This window comes from Akebia trifoliata, chromosome 16 (genome assembly GCF_017979445.1).
Source record: "Akebia trifoliata isolate Shusen 1 chromosome 16, ASM1797944v1, whole genome shotgun sequence".
Lineage (NCBI taxonomy): Eukaryota > Viridiplantae > Streptophyta > Magnoliopsida > Ranunculales > Lardizabalaceae > Akebia > Akebia trifoliata.
Genome location: NC_141390.1, coordinates 32,492,991 through 32,513,198, shown reverse-complemented (window position 1 = coordinate 32,513,198; position 20,208 = coordinate 32,492,991). Strand labels below are relative to the sequence as shown.

At 36.2% G+C, this 20,208-nt stretch overlaps 3 protein-coding genes across 3 annotated transcripts; all 3 read right to left on the bottom strand.

The window, feature by feature from the left end:
* Window positions 1–820: 820 nt before the first annotated feature.
* Window positions 821–8,925, bottom strand: LOC147383691 (VAMP-like protein YKT61). The gene is made up of 6 exons (XM_086427844.1): window positions 8,512–8,925; window positions 8,036–8,133; window positions 7,197–7,301; window positions 6,937–7,002; window positions 1,584–1,670; window positions 821–1,045 (listed from the first exon to the last, which is right to left on the bottom strand). Exons 1-6 carry the CDS (start codon window positions 8,705–8,707, stop codon window positions 995–997), a joined length of 603 nt encoding a protein of 200 aa, XP_086283970.1. The 5' UTR covers window positions 8,708–8,925; the 3' UTR covers window positions 821–994.
* Window positions 8,926–10,629: 1,704 nt separating this feature from the next.
* On the bottom strand, window positions 10,630–14,383 carry LOC147383690 (rhomboid-like protein 14, mitochondrial). The gene is made up of 2 exons (XM_086428921.1): window positions 13,912–14,383; window positions 10,630–11,613 (listed from the first exon to the last, which is right to left on the bottom strand). The coding sequence occupies exons 1-2, from the start codon at window positions 14,122–14,124 to the stop codon at window positions 10,828–10,830; spliced, it is 999 nt and encodes a 332-aa protein (XP_086285047.1). The 5' UTR covers window positions 14,125–14,383; the 3' UTR covers window positions 10,630–10,827.
* A 2,820-nt stretch (window positions 14,384–17,203) lies between these two features.
* On the bottom strand, window positions 17,204–18,660 carry LOC147383689 (germin-like protein 5-1). Its single transcript, XM_086429436.1, has 2 exons — window positions 18,374–18,660; window positions 17,204–17,933 (listed from the first exon to the last, which is right to left on the bottom strand). Exons 1-2 carry the CDS (start codon window positions 18,477–18,479, stop codon window positions 17,386–17,388), a joined length of 654 nt encoding a protein of 217 aa, XP_086285562.1. The 5' UTR covers window positions 18,480–18,660; the 3' UTR covers window positions 17,204–17,385.
* Window positions 18,661–20,208: the final 1,548 nt, after the last annotated feature.

Sequence of the window (20,208 nt, the reverse complement as noted above, 5' to 3'; positions counted from 1 at the left end):
GCTGGAATGCTAATGTGGTAATCCATTTGAACAAAACGACCCTTGTTAAGACTTAAAATCTTTGCTAAGCTAGTAAGGAAAAATCTTTCTCCATTTGCTATCAGACTATTCTCATCATATTATCAGATGAATCATGCAAATGATGGACCCAAATCTATTGGTATGTGTCATCTCCTATGCACGTGCTTAGTTCTTCAATATTCAAATCTCAAAGAAACAAGATAAGATTTACACGGAAGTTGAAGATGATAAGACTTGGGAAAGAAACCCAAAAACATTATTTGTATAATATCCAATTCTTTTTTACCAAACTATAAGGAACATATCTGAATTAATCAAACAGAACTTCCACCAATTTGATCACCATGATTAGGAACCAATGCAGGTTAGTTGGTGGGCCATCCGCAACAAAAGAACTGCATTCGAGATGATATCGAACACCAAAATCAACAGCCCTACTACAAGAGCCTTGATTTCTCATTTATGTTTTATGAAGATTTTGCTTTCGTTCTATACGTGGGATCCTAGAACTGAAAATTTTGTCTTGGACCAGATTAAAGATCAGAGAGTTTCATCCTCATGTGTTTGATTAGAAAATAAAAATCCAACGGATAGTGTTTGCAGATGATCCATTGACTTCACTTTATCTGGAGCTGGCAGTATACATTAGCAGCCAATTTGATTAAGCAGCCCTACAGGCCAGGCCAAGCTATTAAGCCCTGTCCAATCAAGTTTTAATAGGCAGAATTTAGAACTAAATTACTCTTGTGGACTCTTAAGGCATCATCAGCACTCCCTAATTATGACTAATCAGACACAATTTGTAATTTTGTGCTACTCCCTTATATATTGACATCAACATTTGAACTTGGGTACCAAACATCACAAAGTAGATTACAACCACCATTTTGCCATTACTGTAATATGATCTGAAACACATTCAATAGCATTAAAAGAAACCGACGAAACATCCATTGCCCCTCAACCCAGAAGCTCATAATATCGTACAGCACTGATTAGTTTTCTTTGCTTGCTTGTAAAACATCTGTTGCAAGATCAGATCCATCCAGGTACCCATGTCAGCATTGAATTGAAGCGTTCCTAATGGATACATATAATTCTACAGATCCTAATAAATGAATGCATGGAAGCTATGAAATCAGGCATACACAATGCCCGTAGTCTGCTTTTGTGATGCTTAGTATCACCAACAGTTGCGATATGCTTAAAAAATAGTTAGTAGACAACTGACAAGATTGCAACATTTAGGAAAGAAAGTTGGATAGATGGGATTATGAATGAGAACTGGAATTAATCTGCAAACCACCGTTAATTTAATAATAAAATAATGAGGTAAAAGTTTCATGGTGTGCACAGTAAGTGGTAATCACTCATCATCATCAAAGCCTTATCCCAGAAAGTTTCATGATTTTTTTTTATAGGTAAGATACTTTATGATTTTGATTTAGAAGAAACAAGTTTTGTAAGTGAGACCTTGTATTTGTGCATGGATTGGCAAATCAATCCATTCACAAATGTATGCGTGCACAGATTGAAAAATGTAAAATAGTATGTATGTGTACCTGGGAGGCTGCGCTCAGATCTGAACTCTTTTCAACTAAACTGTCCAGCTTCTCACCTCGTGCAAGAACACTGTCAATGGTCTTATGCTGTATCCAGTCCACAGGGTTAAAAACAAGGTATCAGCTGCTGAATAACATAATGCTAAGTGCAACTGGCTTTCCTTCCCCGAGTGAAAGAAAAAAGGGTAATAGGAAAGCATCATAAAATTCCCTTCAAAGACTGAAAGGAAGCAAAGGAAAGGAAAAGGAGGCCTTTCATTTGTGAGGCTTTATGGCATGTTCATCTCACGTGTACAGATAGGCAGTTTTCTTTATGTGCAGTTGTAAATAAAATCCCCAAAATCGGGGTGTGTCCAAATCCAGTTCCTCTATTCAATTCTATAAATCTGATGATGAAGATACAAAAATACTTTCTGCAAAGTGAATTAGATGATTGTGTTTCTATTTTTAGGTAGCAAGAAATTGTTTACAAAACCAAAAGGAGAAATTGGAACATGGAACCTTTAGTCATGATGGAAGAAGCACTAAGTCTCATTTGAGAAGCTAACTAATTAATATCCTTAAAACAGAAACAAATTCTTGCATTGGATGCAGGAAATTTCAAAGATGACAACTCTCACTATGAAATGTTTGGAGCTATCAATTTCACAAAATTAGAAGCTGAAGCATATTTGAGAGCAGTCTTCTCGGGAGTAGTACTTTTTGGCATGATAGCAATTAGTGGTAGTACAAGCTTGTAGAATGCTACACATGATTGCATTAACCTATCCAAGAAATGAAGACAGAACCTACCTTTTTAACTCAACTACCATACAACAACATATACTGTTACCTCAGTTTCTTATAGCATGTTTGGTCAGAAAGTTTAACCTATTATCCAAATTCTCTACTACAACATAAATTAGAAATATCAGCATTAGCTTATAATGTGTTATGTAATTCCCCAAAATGTTAGAAACAATGGCTGTCACAATTAATGGCTTGGGATGTCTTGCAGCATTGGATTACTTTTCTGTTTTGATTTTTGGTATTTTTGATTTTCCTCGTCTCTGTATCTTGAAATTTTATTTAATTTATATTTGCTCTTTCTTTTCAATTTTTTCTGGAACATTTAAGGATGACCTTTATGCCTCTCCTGCAATTGCAAAGTAGAACTTCTAGGAATATAAATCAACCCAAATCTATAAACTACAAAATTTCTGCCAATGTGAATCACATTCAATTATTTTTGTCCAAAAAAAAGCTGTAGGAAAGAGTAGCAGAAGGAAATCTAGTCAGGGAACTAACACATAGCAGCCATACAAACTCTAATGAGTACAGGATTTAGGCAGTTAGTAAAAGCTAAACCTCTTGCTTAAGTTTCATTGATGGTGAATCTAACATGTTCTTAAAAGATTAATTTATTGAAATATGACTCAAAAATCAATCAGGCCCAGTCCAAGTGTGTGTATTGTTGAGTCGGTCCAAGGTAATTTGGGTTGGATTTGTAACTTATGCAAGTGGCCCACTTATGTGATACTTCTAAAAAGGGTTTTGTTCTTTTGTTGTCAGAAGTCTAACTTCAAGTCCAATTCTTTTCTAAAGAAGAGAGGAGAGGTCAAGAGGTTTGGGAAAATTGAGATCTAAAAAAAAGTGAATCTACGTGATAAAAGGAGTCCTTGTATCGATTTGCCCCGTTTTCTTCATAGTGAAATCGAGCTCCAATGCTCATACTTCCGTGGACGTAGCCTTTGGGTGAATCACGTAAAATCTCGTGTTGTGGGTATTGTGTTCTTACTCTTTTCTTTGTGTGGTTGTTTATCTTCTTTGCATTTGCTACTATTAGTTGGGTTACCCTTCATTGCCATTATCAAATAAGGTCTTGGAAGGTGTAGCATATAAGGTGTTTGGTTAAGTACCGAATAGGTGTTCGACCAAATTACTAAATGAGCTTCACAAGGGTTTTCACATACACAACAAATGGTATCAAAGCCTACGTTATCTAGGGTGTTTGTAATGACGGAAAATGGTACAACGATGATCGGAAGTTCTGGTGGGGTGAAGTATGAAGTGAAGCATTTTGATGGAAAATTAAACTTTACATTGTGGCAAAAGAAGATGAGGAATATTCTTATCCAACAAGGACTTCATAATTGCATTCGAGGCATTGAAACGAAGCTGAAGAGCATGTCCAAAAAGACATGTGAGGAGTTGGATTTGAAGGCTATTAGTTCCATTGAATTGTATGTTTCTGATGAAGTCATGTACAACGTCATGGAAGAAAAGACCGCAAAGGGAACATGAGATAAGCTTGAAAAGCTTTACATGGGAAAAACTTTGTCCAACAAAGTATTCCTAAAGGACCAACTCTATGGCTTAAGGATGAAGGAGGGACAATATATCATGGAGCACTTGAATACGTTCAATCGGTATTTTAGTGATTTGTTGAAAGTAGAAGTGAAGTTTGAAGAAGAAGATAAAGCATTGCCCTTGATGAGTTCACTTCCTAATTCCTTTAAACACTTTCGGACTGCACTTATATTTGGCAATGAGACCCTCAAATTTGAGGAGGTGGTTCAAGACCTTATCTCTCACGTGACCATAAACAAGTCAAGTGAGAAGGATGCTCAAGGGGAATGACTCATTACAAAGGGTTCTAGTGAGCGAGGTCGAATAAAAGAAAGAAAAATTCGAATGGAAGAATTCTAGATCCAAATCTAGAAGTAAGAAAGAGATGGAGTGCTACTATTGCAAGAAGAAGGGACATTACAAAAGAGATTGTAAAAAGTACAAAACAGAGGTAAGAGAAGGGAAGAAAGCCGAGACAAGCTCCATGACAAGCATAGCATTGAAAAACGATGGAGAGTTCTTAGCAGCATCTTTAGGTAATCTCACCTCCAACTCTTGGATTTTAGATTCCGATTGTACTTTTCATATGTGTTCCAATCGTGATTGGTTTGACTTCTATGAACCTCATGACAGTGGAGATATTCTTATGAGTAACAATGTGGCATGTAAAGTCATTGGAATGGGTACCATGAAGATAAGAATGTATGATGGAGTTGTTAGAACCTTGGGTAGTGTGAGGTATGTGCTGGCACTCAAGAAAAATTTGATATCTTTGAGCACACTCGACTCAAATAGGTGTTCTTTCTCGGCAAATGATGGAGCACTCAAGGTGTCTAAGAGAGCCATGGTGATAATAAGAGGTGCGAAGCTTGCAAATAACCTCTACAAGCTTTCAAATAGCACAATTTTAGGTGAATTTGCAATATCCACGGAGGAAAGTTCTAGCAAGGAGGAAACTCAACTTTAGCACTTAAGACTTGACCATATGAGTGAAAGAGCAGTGCAAAAGTTACACTGACGACAATTGTTGAAGGATGTTGGAGCATGCAAACTAGAGTTTTGCAAGTTTTGTGTGATGGGAAAGCAAAGTAAGGTGTCATTCAAGGTTGTAAACAAAGAAATTAAGAGTAAGGGATTGCTAGACTACTATCATTCCGATGTGTGGGGGCCCGCACCTACTAAATCAAAAGGTGGAGCTCGCTACTTTGTCACTTTCATGGATGATTTTTTAAGAAAGATTTGGGTCTACTTCATGAAGGAGAAATCCGATGTCTTTAACAAGTTTGTAGAATGGAAGACCAAGGTAAAAAATCAAACGAAGAGAAAAATCAAATACTTGAAAAGCGACAATGAGGATGAGTATAAAGATGACAAGTTCTTGAAGTTTTGCAAAGAAGAAGGCATCACAAGGCATTTCATAGTGAAGAAAAATTCTCAACAAAATGGCGTGGCCAAGAGGATGAATAGAACTCTCATAGAGAGGGAGAGATGCATGAGGCTACATGTGGGGTTACCCGAACCATTTTTGGCGGAATCGGTTAACCATGCTTGCTATTTCGTTAATCCATCACCATTTAAGCTATTTGAATTTAAATATGCCGAAGAGGTATGGATGGACAAAGAAGTAGACTACTCTACATTGAAGGTTTTTAGATGCAAGGCATATGTTTTCATTCCTAGTAACGAGATAAACAAGTTGCAATCAAAATCACTCGAGTGTCTATTCCTCGGATTCAAGAAGGGAGTGAAAGGATTCAAATTTTAGGATCCGATAAACAAGAAGAAAATCCTTAGTAGAGATGTGGTCTTTGATGAAAGTTCTATGGCAAAGAAAGAATTCAAAAAAAACATGATGGTAAGAAGTTAGTTGTTGGTTACAAGGTAGTTGTTACTGAAATTTCTATTAACACGGAGAAGACTACGAGGGAAGAACCTCAAATTCAATTTGAGATTGGTAGCACATCCGGTGGGAAAGAACAACAAGAGAGGGTTCATGATGAGTCTTCTAGCATAGCACATGAAAGGCCAAGGAGAACCATCAAATCACTTCAAAGGTTTGGATGGGAGGACGAAGTGCACTTTGCACTAGTGGCAAGCGAGGGAGATCTCACTAAACCGGTTGCAAGGGACAAGTTAGAGCATTGCTTGAATTTGCTTAATTTCATTGCTTGCTTGTTGAGATTGGAGGGTACCTCCCCACTTGAGGTGCATGGAGATGAGAGGTTTCTCATCAAGGTGGAGGTATCATAAATACATTGAGGTTCCAACATTTTCAATGGTCAAAGAATTTTTCACCAAGGTGGAGATTGTTGAAGTATAACTCAAAAATCAATTAGACTCGGTTCAAGTGTGTGTATTGGTGAGTCAGTCCAAGATAATTTGATTTGGGCTTGTAACTTATGTAAGTGGCCACTTATGTGATGCTTTTAAAAAGGATTTTATTCTTTTGTTGTCAGAAGTCTAACTTCAAGTCTAAGTCTTTTCTAAAGAAGAGAGTAGAGAAAGAAAGAAACCCAAGAGAAAAGAGGTTGAGAGGTTTGGGAAGATTGAAATCTAAAAGAAGGTGAATCCAAGTGATAAAGGGAGTCTTTATATCGATTTGCCCTATTTTCTTCAGAGTGAAATCGAGTTCCAATGCTCATATCTCCGTGAACGTAGCATTTGGGTGAACCACATAAAATCTCGTGTTGTGGGTATTGTTGTTTATTTTCTTTGCATTTGCTACTGTTAGTTGGGTTACCCTTCATTGCCATTATCAAATAAAGTCTTGAAAAGTATAGCATATAAGGTGTTTGGTTAAGTACCCAATAGGTATTTGACCAAATTACTAAGTGAGCTTCACAAGGGTGTTCACTACACAACATAATTGATATCAAGAAAAGTTAAACAAAATATAAAAGAAATATCTAAACAAAGAAGCAAGCACATGGACACTGAAATATGGATACATCTACGGTACATTGACAATAAAAAATATATCAGTCCAGAATTACTCAAGCAGAAAGAGTCAGCACTCGAAACTCACAAGGATAATTTTCGTTTCATCCAATTCCCTCTGGATTTTCAACAGCTTATCAGCCTCTGCAGGATCCTAAATATCAAGAAAAAAAAAAAAGCACCTTCTAGTTATCTTAACTCTTAAGTTGAAATTCATATCTTAAGAAAGCTTTATCCATAATAAAATTATAGTGTTATATGTAGATTAAAAATAACGAATTATACCAATATTTTGAAATAATAATTTAACTATTACATGAAATGATGAGAAGGAACGCAGAAATCTACCTGAAATTTGGTTAGAGCTTCATTCAAGTAGGGCCATGGTTGAGTGATATCTGCATGTACAGTCCTCCAAGAGTCCCCAAAGTTCTTCTGATATTCATCTAGTACCTGTAAAACATTTTGATTTTTAATCAATGATCAAGTAGATAATAGATGTTATAGCAATTTTCTTCTGTGCAATCTACCATATGAAGAGAAAAAATTGATAATTTGAAGCGTACAGCACGAGACTTGATGTGGTAGTAGGAAATGGCAAGATACAATTAGTTCAGTTGTTGTTTTATACATACATCTCCAGTCCACCATCAAATCCCATTAGAAATGATGGTGAAAAGAACCTTCTCAAAACTTGACGAGGAATTGGAAGGAAGCTACAAGCAGCATCATCAAAGTTTTGAGAAGGAACCAGATACATACATTATTCTTGGTATGCACTCCATCTGCTTTCAAGACCTCAACCTATATCCTTTTTGGCCTTCCTTTCTCACAAGCCATATAAAGTTTATACATATTCCATCCCAATCAACTCTTAGTTATATAATCCCTTTTATGCAAGCTGTTTCTACATTTACACAGATGTGTTAGTTAGTTAGTTTTTATGATTTATCTTAGCCTCTCCTCCACTCATCCAGCTCAACATCCTCAACTTAGCAAATAAACTCATTTTAAGAACATGTTGATTTTGATATTGCCCAAAACGACATTCCATAAAGCATACATGGCCCTATTTTATGGATAATTTATAGAATCAATCAAGATAATCAAAATGGATAATTTATAGAATCAATCAAGATAATCAAAATGGTAGCTTCAATGCAACAACAAGAAGAAGTCAGGTTTACCTTGTTGAGAAGAGAGAATGCACTTCGCACGGGGTAGTGATCGTCCATAAAACCTAACGCACAGAGACCATTTCTGTTGAAAGAATGCACCTTGTACTCTGAAAACCAACACACACAGCAATTTCTTCACCCACCAATTAAGGTTTTTTTTTTTTTGGTTGAAAAAGAAAAAAGAAAAAAGAAAAGAAAAGAGGGTGTTATGGATGGATGGTAATTGTACGAAATATTAATCGTCATAGAATTCAATTTTTGAAACCATGACTAATATATTTCTTAGGACACAAAAGATTAAAAAAATTCAACTTTTGAGAAACCTAGCCCGACAGAAATGGGTCAAAAAGAGTAATTTAATACACACAAAAATTGAAATGAAACTCAAACCGGATATCTCCAATTCTCAAAATTGAAAAAAGTTAATAATTAATAACAGATGGATCATTCAATAAATTTTTGATGACTGAAAGTCGAAAATGAACCTTCGTGCTGAATGGATTGGCGTTGGCCTGGGGGCGTTCGTTTGGCGACGGTGCGTCCAATGAAGACGACAAATTCCTTTACTCCACTCCTCTGAAAGTAACCGTATTGGCTCACATCCGACGCGTTCGCAAGGATGATTGGATCGGATCCCGAATCCGAATTACATTTCAGAACCAGAAGAGCCGTCACCTTCATCTCTCTCTCTCTCTGCAACTCTCAAATTCTCTCTAGTTTGGTGCCTTAGCTCAACGAACAACTTTCAGTCGTTTTCTTCTTTTTCTTTTTGGCGCAAATTGAACGAACAATACAATTAAAAAGTAAAAGGGCTGAGGGCTGAGGGCTGAGGGCACGCACGATACGAATGATGAAGAAAAGAGGAGAGTAGGCACAGACCCAGTCACCCAAGATTACATAAAAAGGGGCGCAAGCATGGTATTTAAACTTGGTATTTAAACTTGGTATTTCGTCTCGTCTCGTTCAGCTCCGATACCGAGTCATCTCGGACGAGCTTTCTGATATGTTTAAACATCTCATGAGATAAATCAATAAATTGCACTGTGACTCACAAATCTCGATTAAAAAATGACTTTGTGAGTTGGTCTCACTCAATTCTGATGCCGAGTTAACTCGGGTGATACGTCTCAATCTCGGACGAGTTTAAAAACCATGGGTGCAAGAGAGGGACTTTCCTTTTGCCCTCTAATTTGTCGGTTGATTTGTTTTGATACATGGTTTATTAACTCAATAGTTCAACTAGTCTCGGAAAAATCGAGATAACTCGTCCTCTCAGGTTAGGAGAGTCAAAAGCTTGTTCATTTCATGGTTTTAAATCTTATCCCATACACCATCAATGAGACAGTTAGACAAGTCAAATGTATCTGTCGAAATTTAAAACCACAGCTCATATTTTCTCATTAATGAATGAGATGACTCAAACTTATTGAAAAACTCATCAAAGACGTCAAAACAAGTTTTAAAACCAAGTGTCCATTTAACTTCTTTATCATCAAACTAAACCTTAACATATGCGAAAAGGAAGAATAGTTCATATTACGGGTTTCACTTTAACCTACTAATCATAGTGTAGGCTATTTCTGAATCTGATCTAGCCGAAGAGCTGTCCCTCAAAGTTCGTATTTCCATTGGCAAGTAGATAAAAGACTGCACACTATGAAATCTCAATTACGTCAACCGAGTTCTCAGCTTACTGCAACAAGGAATTTCTTTTGTGATACAAAGAATTGTTGCGACGGCTTGACATTTCTTTTGTTACACATGTTTGAGGCGTTTAATATGTTAGTTCTTCATGCCAAGAAGATTTAAGTCCTCTTTAATTTTTAATTTTTTTTTTAATATTCAAGATTCGATCTTCATTGTTCTGTTGGGAGAGCTTTAAAGGGAAATCTAATTCTTGCTTGCCTGCCTACTGAGTAATTAGGATTGGCTGCCTCTGGTCCAGCATTTTATTGTAAGAATTCCTCTGATGGAATATTTTGGAACTTGGAGGAAACTTACAGTAGAAGAAGAAGTTGGCGACCATTACCCTTGGTTGCTTCCAAAGATCATGAGATACGAACTCTTGACATCCATTCCACAATTTAATAATCATTCTCTCAGCCCCATTTCCCATCTTCTCATTTATCTAAAATGCACATGATGCAGATAGTTTAATCAATATGAAAATTCAATCTATATCTACCCATTTCACAATGACAATGTGCATGAATGGAAAGTAGGACTCATCATTTTTACTGGTCCTGATCCTGCGGCCTTTAGGATATCTTGGATGAAAATTGACAGACCGTAATCACAACCAAAAATATACCTTTTCCTCCACATTTTGCAAACCAATTGACATCCAGTGCCATGAATAGGAGGATGGCTCTGACCAGACTCTAGATTTATAATTTTCTAATCCAAATCAATTTACATGAAATAAAACACCCATGTTGAATTTATTTAAGACTCGAGAGAGACTGATTTTCTTTAGATAGATACAAGAAGAAAAAACATGAAAAGTTATTTGAAGATTTTTCACTTTAGTTTATATTGTCTTCACTGGTTATGTGTATCAACCTGAACACCAGGGATCACTAAGGACAGCAATTCTGCTCCAATTTGGAAATTGACATCATTTGTACTATTTTGAATCCAAGCAACTTCAGTGAAAAGTTACAAGTAAAATATTTACCCACATTATTTTTGACATTTTCTCATCTTTTCCCTAGAATTTCATTTTCCAATTGCACAATCCCGATGAAATTCATCATTACCCAGGTTACCCTGATCACCTAGCATCAGATGGTATGAAATCATCAACCAAATCTTTCAATTCGCCGACGCCGTACTTCTTCCAAAGAAAGATTGCGGGTCCTATTTGATGAATGGATAGGCGATAAAAACCCATTAGCCTCCCTCTCTGTGCCGCACATCTCACACACATTTAACCACTCAGAATTATCAAAAGTGCAAGCTGGGCATCTCCACACACCAGACAAACCCCTCCCTGTCCGACTCCAGCCAACAGTCCCCCTTCCAGAAATCCGGTGCCGTCGAAAATTAAACAAGTTTCGCACAAGCTGCAGTGGCCAGCTTAGCACACCAGTGAGACTTCTAATGATGGTTGTCAGAGGATCTGGACCCGGATATGAACCCCTCTTCAAGCGGAGATAGAGAATTCCAGCGAGTATTCCCCCAAGGTGACCCAGGAATGACACACCTGGCACAAACATCTGGATGAGGATCAGTTCTGCCCATGCAGCATAACGTGAGGGCACGATGAGTCCATGCACATAAGTGTAGTTGTCTGACTGAGAATTGAGGATGACTTTCATGCCAAAGAGGATGCCGGAGAATCCGACAGCATGTTCATAGTAGTAGGCCCTCTCATAATCAAAGAAGAGTAGAAGGGATTTTGCAAGTAGTAGCGTGATTCCTTGAGACATTCCAAGTAGTGCGGTGATCATAGATGCAAATTCAACGCTCCCCATTGAGGTCTCCAACTGAATCCCCTTCCAGAGAAGTGACATCATGTTGTAGACAAGGTGGGATTCTCCCATGTGGTAGAAGGCCGACAACAAGAAGCGCTTGAGATCCCTTTGCTGCCCAAAGCCAAAGACAAGAACTGCTTGAGTGTAAGAAACAGAGAAACAAAGGAGGAAATGCCAGTAAGGTAACCTCTTGCAAAACTTCACCAGCAGACTACAACCTACCTTTGGCTCGCTTGTTTATCCAAAAAAGGGAAGTGCAATAATATTACTATATGAGATAATGACTATTGTATAATTGTAGCCAAAGTAATGAGAAGAATGTTACAAAGGAAAATGTATACTTGATAGATTTTGCCTTGTAAGTGGAACACCAAGCTTTCTACTTTTCATTAATTTTTTTCTCCTAAGCACGTTTTAGGTCTTTGTGTCCCATCTTTTGTCGTCTTCATCGAATGGATCACTTTATATTCCCTTCCATTAGTCCCTATTGGTTCTTACTCTCACAGAAATAACCTCAAATCACCTCAATCACAATTAACAGGATCAAAAAAATTAAAAAAGAAAAAAAAACCTCAATCACAATTAACAGGATCAAGGGTTCAAATATTTTGCCACACTCGCACCTCACATGAAATAATAGATCACACTGCTCCTGTGCTTCTATTGTTTAGTGGAGGGCATATTGCTGAATTCTTGGAATTTTGTATAATCCTGAAAATGCTTCTCAATATTCTCATTCTTACAACACTTCTATTTTAGAATGCATAAAGCACAAGTGGCATAGATGCATTTTGGGAGTCTTATAGAGACACCTAAAGTTCACTCTCTTCTTCCCACAGTCCCATTTCCCATGAAAAAGTTGTGTATAAACTAAAAGTTATTACATCGCAAGGAGTAAAGCTTTAATGAATAAAACCCAAGCAAGGGCTTACAATTACTTGTACTAGAGAAGCTGACAGAACATTCACAATCAATCTCTTACTCTTATACCATATGAAATTTTCAGTTGCCAACAACTTTGTAAAATAGCTTTGCACATCCCTAGGTTTTCTAATATAGATAGAGGCACAAAAGCAAGAAACACATTACAGGTGTTAGAGAGAAGTTCAATGTTTTTCAAAAATATTTGCAGCAAAAAGCATATAGAGACTGAGTTGAAAAACTTAAATTTGATTACCCGAGAGACTCTCCTATACTGTCTAATAACAGTGAAAAGAAGGTAGAATTGAAACAACATGAGCCTAATAACATTATTTCAGAAGCTCTCAAAATTGTTTCTCAACTTTCAGCACCATGAATACATGGCTATCATATTGTTTTGCTCTTTGTATTTCCATTTTGGGTACCATAAACTGCTTGTTGTAATTCCCTAGACATACCTACTGAATTACATATTTTTGGGTATTTCCATCTTGTACATTAGTAATTGAAATTAGATCAGAGTTATAATCAAAAAAATAAAAATTATATTATAAGATTGGTTGCATTATTAGTTTCAAAACCCATTAAGATTAAAAGGAAAACAAGAGGAATGTTCCCCGCAAGCAGTCACCAATCAACACTTAGAAGGTGAAGGATGTTTGGATCACCACATCTAGAGCCCAAAATAGAAGGTAAGAATCTCTCAAAAATACATTCTTCTTCTTTTGACAAGAATAGGGGATAAGAACCCTTTCACAATTGCAAATCCATGAACACAAACAATAATAGGATCAGTCAGTGAAGAAGCATCAGACAACTAATCTCCTTAATTGTAGGTTGTTAATTGGTTTCCTTTGCTCATTGGTCTATTTATGAATAAGATTAGGCTCGCTCTGTTCATCTGTTCATTGGAGGAAAGCGTTTATGGAGCTTCATGGATCATTCCACTGTCCTTCTGTCTCTGATCCCCAATATTCATGAGACCTAGATGGCTGATTGGAGTGCCACAAATCTGCTGGTCATGTCATGGGCTAGCTTCTCTATGCAATTGGACGAGCCTACAATTGCTACTAGTCTTATGTTTACACGGCATTGGCTAAACCGGTCCAAATATCAAGGAACTTATTGGTTCTATTAAAAAGGAAAAAGGGTGACTCTAAGCTTAAGAAATAAGAAAAGAACAATATCCAATTTTTATTTATGATAAGTATAAAGATTTTATAGATTTCAAAAGAAAGAAAATACAAAGGAGAACAATATCCAATTCTATCACTAACACGCCTTAAAATGCTAAACCCAATGTAAAACACCCAAAACCCATATCACTAGATCAAAAATTGAAGAAGAAGAGGAGCTGGGTTTTGATAAATGAGAAACGAAAACCCATCATTCAGTAAATCAAACCCGATTCTTCTAACAAATAGTGTGATATTTTTTTTTTTAAAGGATGAAGAATGGTGTACTGTGTGTATGAGAGAGAGATGATACCTTGATGATGAGGTGGGGGTTGAACCAGACCTCATCGAGGGTAGGAAGGATATTATCGAGCAAATTAGGCCTTAAATAGATTAGTGTGTTGGCGACGAGAAGACCAGCGGTCACAGGAGGTTTTCTCTCGAGTCTGTAATACTCGTTCACAGCATGAAGAGCAAGTAGAGGGAGCATCCCTCGCGAAACTCTCCTTCCACCTCTTCCCTCCATCAACTTTTCTTCCTTCCTCCTCCTTCCTTCTTACTCTTTCGAGTGATCGATCTCGTCTGCAACAAAACAAACCCTCTCTCTCTCTCTCTCTCTCTCTCTCTCGCTGTAATTAAGTGTTTCGTTTTGGTTTCGACTTTCGATAGGACTCAGGAGGAGCAAAAGAAAAAGCATGAGAGTAGTCACGGAGATTTTCGTAATTTACCATGGGAACCGAATATGTTTTTCTTTCCCACCAAGGAAAGACAAGTTGTGGCAGCTTAGGGTTGCAATTTTATATAAATATCACATGGGTATGTATCATGTTCTAAAAATTTGCCTGAGAAACTAATTAATTAAATCCACAAATCAATAAATTAATTGGTGTTTAATTGATTTGCTCAGGCATTAAAAGGTTTGATATTAATAATCCAACTGATCCTTAGAAAATATATATTTCCATCATTGATGATAACAAAAAAGATTAGCCATACGATATTTTTTTCAAACTCCTCTAAGAGGACAAGGATTTGAAAACGTGGCATCGAGAAATTCAAGTTGATGCACCTATAATGGTGTTCTATTTTCATAAACAGAATTCATAGAAATTAATTAACCGATGGTATTTAGATATAGATCTTATCTTCTTTCTCTATCTCAACAAAGATCTAAGTTACAGTTCCATCCAAAAAATGAAAAAAAAAGGAAAAGTTTCAAACTTCATGGGCACAAGTAATATTTTTCATGAGTCTAGATCAAAATGGTGTCATATTCCTATAGTAACATATAGTGTCTACATGACACATTTTGATTAGAGATTGAACGCATTAGATTGTGTGCAATATAGAAAATGACTTGGTTAATAGCTCAATATGTTTCAAACTCCAACAAAAACATATATTTCTACCTTACCTGGTCTTGGTTCCTTATATGTATGGTTTGGAAAAATTAAGGTATTTTTAGATACAAAAAAACCTTGAAAAGAAATTAGGGAAAGATAATCATATTATTAAGTACCATCTTATAACAAGTGACCCATCGTTGATGGCCTACTAATTTGGGGAGAGAATGCAAATGAGGAATCTGTTTAATCATGTTTTGTGTAATGGACCCGCCACACTCTCCTAAATAACACACTTCATGAGCGACACAAATCATTTGATGTTTTTTCTTTATAATGTTATATTTAACATGTACCTCTTTAATACTTCATCTCAAAAAAATTTCATTGGTTGGCAATTTAACTTTTTTTATATATATAAAAAAAAAAAAAAAAAATCCAAAAGGTATTTGGCTGAATTGCAATTAATCTAAAAGTCACTTAACAAAGTATAAGATATGTTAAAATAAATGTCAAATATAACACTGATTGATTTTAGTTTATTGGGATCTGTGTTGGAGTGTATTTATGAGCGTTGGTTTCAAAATTTGGAATTGTATCCCAATTGAGATGTTGTTGGAAATGCTCTCTAACCTATTGATTTATTAATGATTAATGGGATACTAATTGTATCCTTAAGAAGTATCTTCCTTGATGAACTAAAACCCCGAGTACATAATGCCATGCTTTCAAGCTCTTGTTAAAAATAAGAATCGTGATGAATGCACATGGTTGGGTACATGGCTGAGGTGGTAAGGGTACAAAATCATAAATCTTTTTCATTAAGATACAAAGGAAAATAGATATGCGGTTCTATTCCCTTGCCATGTAAGTCATGTACCCAACTACGTCCCAAAACTACGTGCATTCATCATTATTTTAAAAATAATCAATAAGGCTTATACTTGGCCGGTGTGAGAAGGTCCATCAAATGATAGGCCAAAAGTTTCATGGAGTTCATGGTTGATAGTCAATATTTGGCAATGACAATGATCTCTGAGTTTTTTTTTGGCACACAAACTTAAAACATGTCTTTTCAAATTAAAAAAAGAAATAGTTGGATATGGATGGTTGTTCGTTAAATTTTTATATGGCACCTCATTTTTTTTTCTCCAACCCCATTTCTTCCTTAAATGAAAAAAAAAAAAAAAAGTGTTACTTGAAATCTATGAGAAGAGATACCAAACCCATTTCTTATTTTCTAAAAGCACTCTTCGAAAAGAAAGATAAACAAATGAATTTATGTTGAGGCTAGATCCTAAGTTACACACGAAAATCGATTATTGAAAATAATCTCTACTAACACCAAAGTAATCAATTCCAACAATCAAACCCCAAAAAAGTGTTGCAAAACTAATGCAAGGAATAATAAAGAAAGTAGAGAAATGAAAACGTCCATAACACAAGATGTACGTGGTTCACCCACATTGGGATTACATTCACGGGCAAATCGACAAGTAGAAATCCACTACTTAAGGAAGAAATTACAAGTATGAAGGTCTATAATTAACTCCAACTCTCTGGTGAAACCCATCAAATCTCTACACCCAACTCTAGTAAAAATTCAAATAAGAAATTGATCTCACTCTCGTTGTCACAAACCCGCAACAATAATTTGTAGATTACCCTCAAATACCTTGAGCTTTTAGATTTTACCAAAAAGAAGAAACATACATAAAGACTCAAAGATTCCCCGTACTCTCTAACAAAGAGAAAAACTCTCTTTTATGGATAACAATTACTATCTAGGAATCCCTTTTATTTCTTATAGATTAATGAAATGACATAATCCAAAATGCCTTTGGACAAAATCCATTAAACTTAAGAAACAAAAAAATAATGATTTTATATCACCAAACCTAATAATTTCTTTATTTTGTTTTGAAGTATCTCACTTATGAAGGATTTTTGAAATCTAAGATTTTCTTCTCTGAGTTTTAAAATCAACTTTATTCTTCCTCTTTTTCTCTCTCCCTATTTCCCATTTGCCCTTTTCATGTAGACTTTTGACGTATCTTTATTCTTACTTAGAGCATAATATAGATAAGAAATGTGTTATATAAGTTAAATCTGGCGTGTCAATGAAATTTCTGTAAACAAAAAGATTGAAAAAATTGTGGTGAACATTTGGGCCCAGATTTGGTGGGTCATCTCCTAGAAATTAGGAGAGGGAGCCAACAATGCAGTCTCCCATCCTCTCTCGTCTTTGTGATGCAGTTGAATGATAAAAAAGATGAAACAATTACTTGCAGAGTCTTGATATGATTGATCAATAATGGTGGAGGACCCTTTCACATATTGAAAAAAATAAAAAAAAATATGATCAGATCAGATCAACCAATAATTAATTAAAAAACAAGCACACCCGGAATAGGAATATGAATTAGGAATTAGGAAGTGATCATCTACTTGGTGGTGGGTGCAAGCCTTGATTTGATCTTGTTAACCTCTTTGGTGCCAACTTGAAATGCTTTAGTCAAGACATGGTCAGGCAGTGGTGGAGTTGCTGCAAATAGAGTTGTAGCTATGGACTGTGTACCGGGCAATTGGCTATTAAACGCCGCAATGACAGAAGCGTCCACATCTCCATTGTTCTTCTGGAAATGGACTAGACCCTTTGGGAACACAAACACCTCACCTTTCTTGATGGACTTGGAAATGAGGACATTAGCAGTGGTTATGAATCCCACATCCAATTGGCCCTCAAGGACAAATACGATCTCGGTTGCACGAGGGTGCGTGTGAGGTGGGTTTAGGCCACCTGGTGCGTAATCAATTCGGGAGAGGGACACCCCCAGTGTGTTGAGCCCTGGGATTTTCTGTACATTCGCCACTGTTACCACTGAACCCATTGAATTCTTTGTAGCTCCTGCTTTAGCCAGACCCTCAAAGAAGAAATCTGCCGCTGTGACATTACTCGCTTCCTTGCAAACGAATCCGTTGAGCTTTACACCTGTGACCCAACAACTCACCCACCACCAATCCAGTTAAAAATCAGAGGAAGTAAAGCTACCATCAACAAACACCTAATTGTTATTATTAGAGTCAGCCAAGATGCGGCAAACCTGACTAACTTAGTAAGATTTCAAAATGTTATGAAGGGTTGTTGGGCATTATCCAAAGTTTTGAAAATGAGTGGCTATCGAACTCACTAATTTAAAATTAAAATTACTTGGTAAAAAATAAATTTTTATTTTTTTTGGAAGCTCTTAAAATTTTATGCTCTACATCGCGGTGGCATCCGATCATAGTTTTTGGATTCCACAAGGTGATTTGGTCATGAAACTCTCCTTGGTAAAGAGTGAAAATCAACAAGACAAGAGGCTCCACTATTTTATTTTATTTTGTTTTTTTTTTTTTTTTAAAAAAAAAGCAACATAAACAATTGATTACCTGAAGAGGGGTCGGCCACACAGATATCTTGGAGCATGTCGGAATCTGACGCAATGGTGCCGGAAATAATTGCAAAGATGGCACAAAGGGCGATCACAGTAGCCATTATTGAAAACAAGGACAATGGGAAAAAAGAGAGAGGAAAAAGTGAGATGATTGAGTGGAGAGAGGAAAGTGGGTGAATTTATAGTTATTTAGGGAGTGGTAGTCTTACTCTTGCCTTGCTTGTAAGCTTGAGAGAGAGAGAGAGAGAGAGAGAGAATGGTTGATCAATGTGAGTGAAACTAAAGCATGAAATAGTCCCTTCTTCCACCTAAAGTAACAGTGAAGATCTTAATATATATTAAAAGTTGCTTAGTATTGCCATTATGGGTCCTCTGGCTGACCCACATGGTCTCTTCTTTTTTTTCCTCTCTAAAACCAATGTTGGATCAGTAGTTTTGCTCCTTAAATTCAATAATTCAATTAGTAGTTGTGCAGGAGTTACAGAGTAATTGGTATAGGTAAAAATATAATTTTAAGTGAGAACCCAATTTAAAACGAATGAGCTGGATGGGTAAATTAGTATTTTAATTAACTGTGCTGGTGGTATCTGATATTTCTGCTTTCTTTAGAGTTAAGAGTGTAAACCCATACGCCTTTACTTTTTCATTGGAAAACAACAAAAAATAAGTTGGTGAAAAGTCATTTGGGGTTGCTTAGCAAAGAAAAAAGGTGGGTACGTAATTCTTAACAGATTGGTGGAGGAATTAGGTAACTATTGTAACGAAACACCGTCCACTTGGAGACTTGATTTTTCTGAGCCAACTACAAATTAATTGAAGGTTCAATTGGATGGTTAACACAATAGCTGATTTCTTGATCATTCGGTCACATAATGGCACTCATTAACCTTATCGATCCCACGTTTAAATATAGAGTTTCTTCAAGAAATGTTGCTCACTATGAAAAAGAAATGCAATTGATTACAGGACGATGTTAGCTTAGACAATTTTTTTTTTTTTTTTTCAGTTCTAAACAAGTGAGATTAGTGGTCAGTATAATTAGTAAATGAAGGCAGATTTTTGAACACATCTCAAAGGGTTGATTTGTACCTACAGCCAGAGCTGGCCGTCGGGAATGGATCCTCTGTAGCCCCTCTTTCCTGTAGCACTCTTTCTACAGGAGAAATGCTCATGTTCAATAAAAATAACAAGACAGGTGTGTTGTGTTGATGGCCTAGATTCGATTTTTTTTTTTTTTTTTTTTTGCGCTACGGAGAAAAAGCGCTACAGAGGATCCGTTCCCTTGGCCGTCTTGTAAGACTAGCCAACTTTTAGTTTTTTTTTTTTGGTTGTATCAATGTGAATTGGAATCGAATCCACAATCTCAAAATTGCATTACAATATGCCAACCCTCCGACTGCAGGGTCCAAGCCATGAACCAACCACCTTGCCCAACAAAAAAAGGAAATAAGCAAAGGCTTTATTTTTACAATAAGACTATTTTGCTACTACATTTTATTTATTGTTCTTTTAGAGAAAAAAAAAAAAAAAAAGCAAACTAACTAAAACTTTTGTGGCATAACTTATAAAATAGTACCAGCTATCATTTAAATGATACTATTGTTTTATGGATGAAAGGAGGACAATTAGGGTATATATCTTAAGGATTGATGTCAAAGAATTATCTACCAACTTTTCTAAATTTATAAAGGTTGGAATCTGGTGAGTTGTGGGAAAACACAAAATCCCAATCATAAATCCAATGGTCGAGACAAAAACTTGTGTATCTATAGGATAAATCATGACCATCAAACTTTTGTTTTAACATTCAGGATTTTGTATTTTTTCATG

Bases quoted from the DNA above. Each gene is read 5' to 3' on its own strand.
- LOC147383689 (XM_086429436.1), bottom strand. From the start codon at position 18,479: ATGGCTACTGTGATCGCCCTTTGTGCCATCTTTGCAATTATTTCCGGC. The intron at 17,934-18,373 runs GTAATCAATTGT...GTTGGGTCACAG, and splicing joins TGTGGCCGACCCCTCTTCAG to GTGTAAAGCTCAACGGATTC.
- LOC147383690 (XM_086428921.1), bottom strand. From the start codon at position 14,124: ATGGAGGGAAGAGGTGGAAGGAGAGTTTCGCGAGGGATGCTCCCTCTA. The intron at 11,614-13,911 runs GTATCATCTCTC...GGCTTTGGGCAG, and splicing joins ACCCCCACCTCATCATCAAG to CAAAGGGATCTCAAGCGCTT.
- LOC147383691 (XM_086427844.1), bottom strand. From the start codon at position 8,707: ATGAAGGTGACGGCTCTTCTGGTTCTGAAATGTAATTCGGATTCGGGA. The intron at 7,302-8,035 runs GTAAACCTGACT...AATGTTTTACAG, and splicing joins CATTCTCTCTTCTCAACAAG to GTACTAGATGAATATCAGAA. The intron at 7,003-7,196 runs GTAGATTTCTGC...CTTGATATTTAG, and splicing joins AAGCTCTAACCAAATTTCAG to GATCCTGCAGAGGCTGATAA.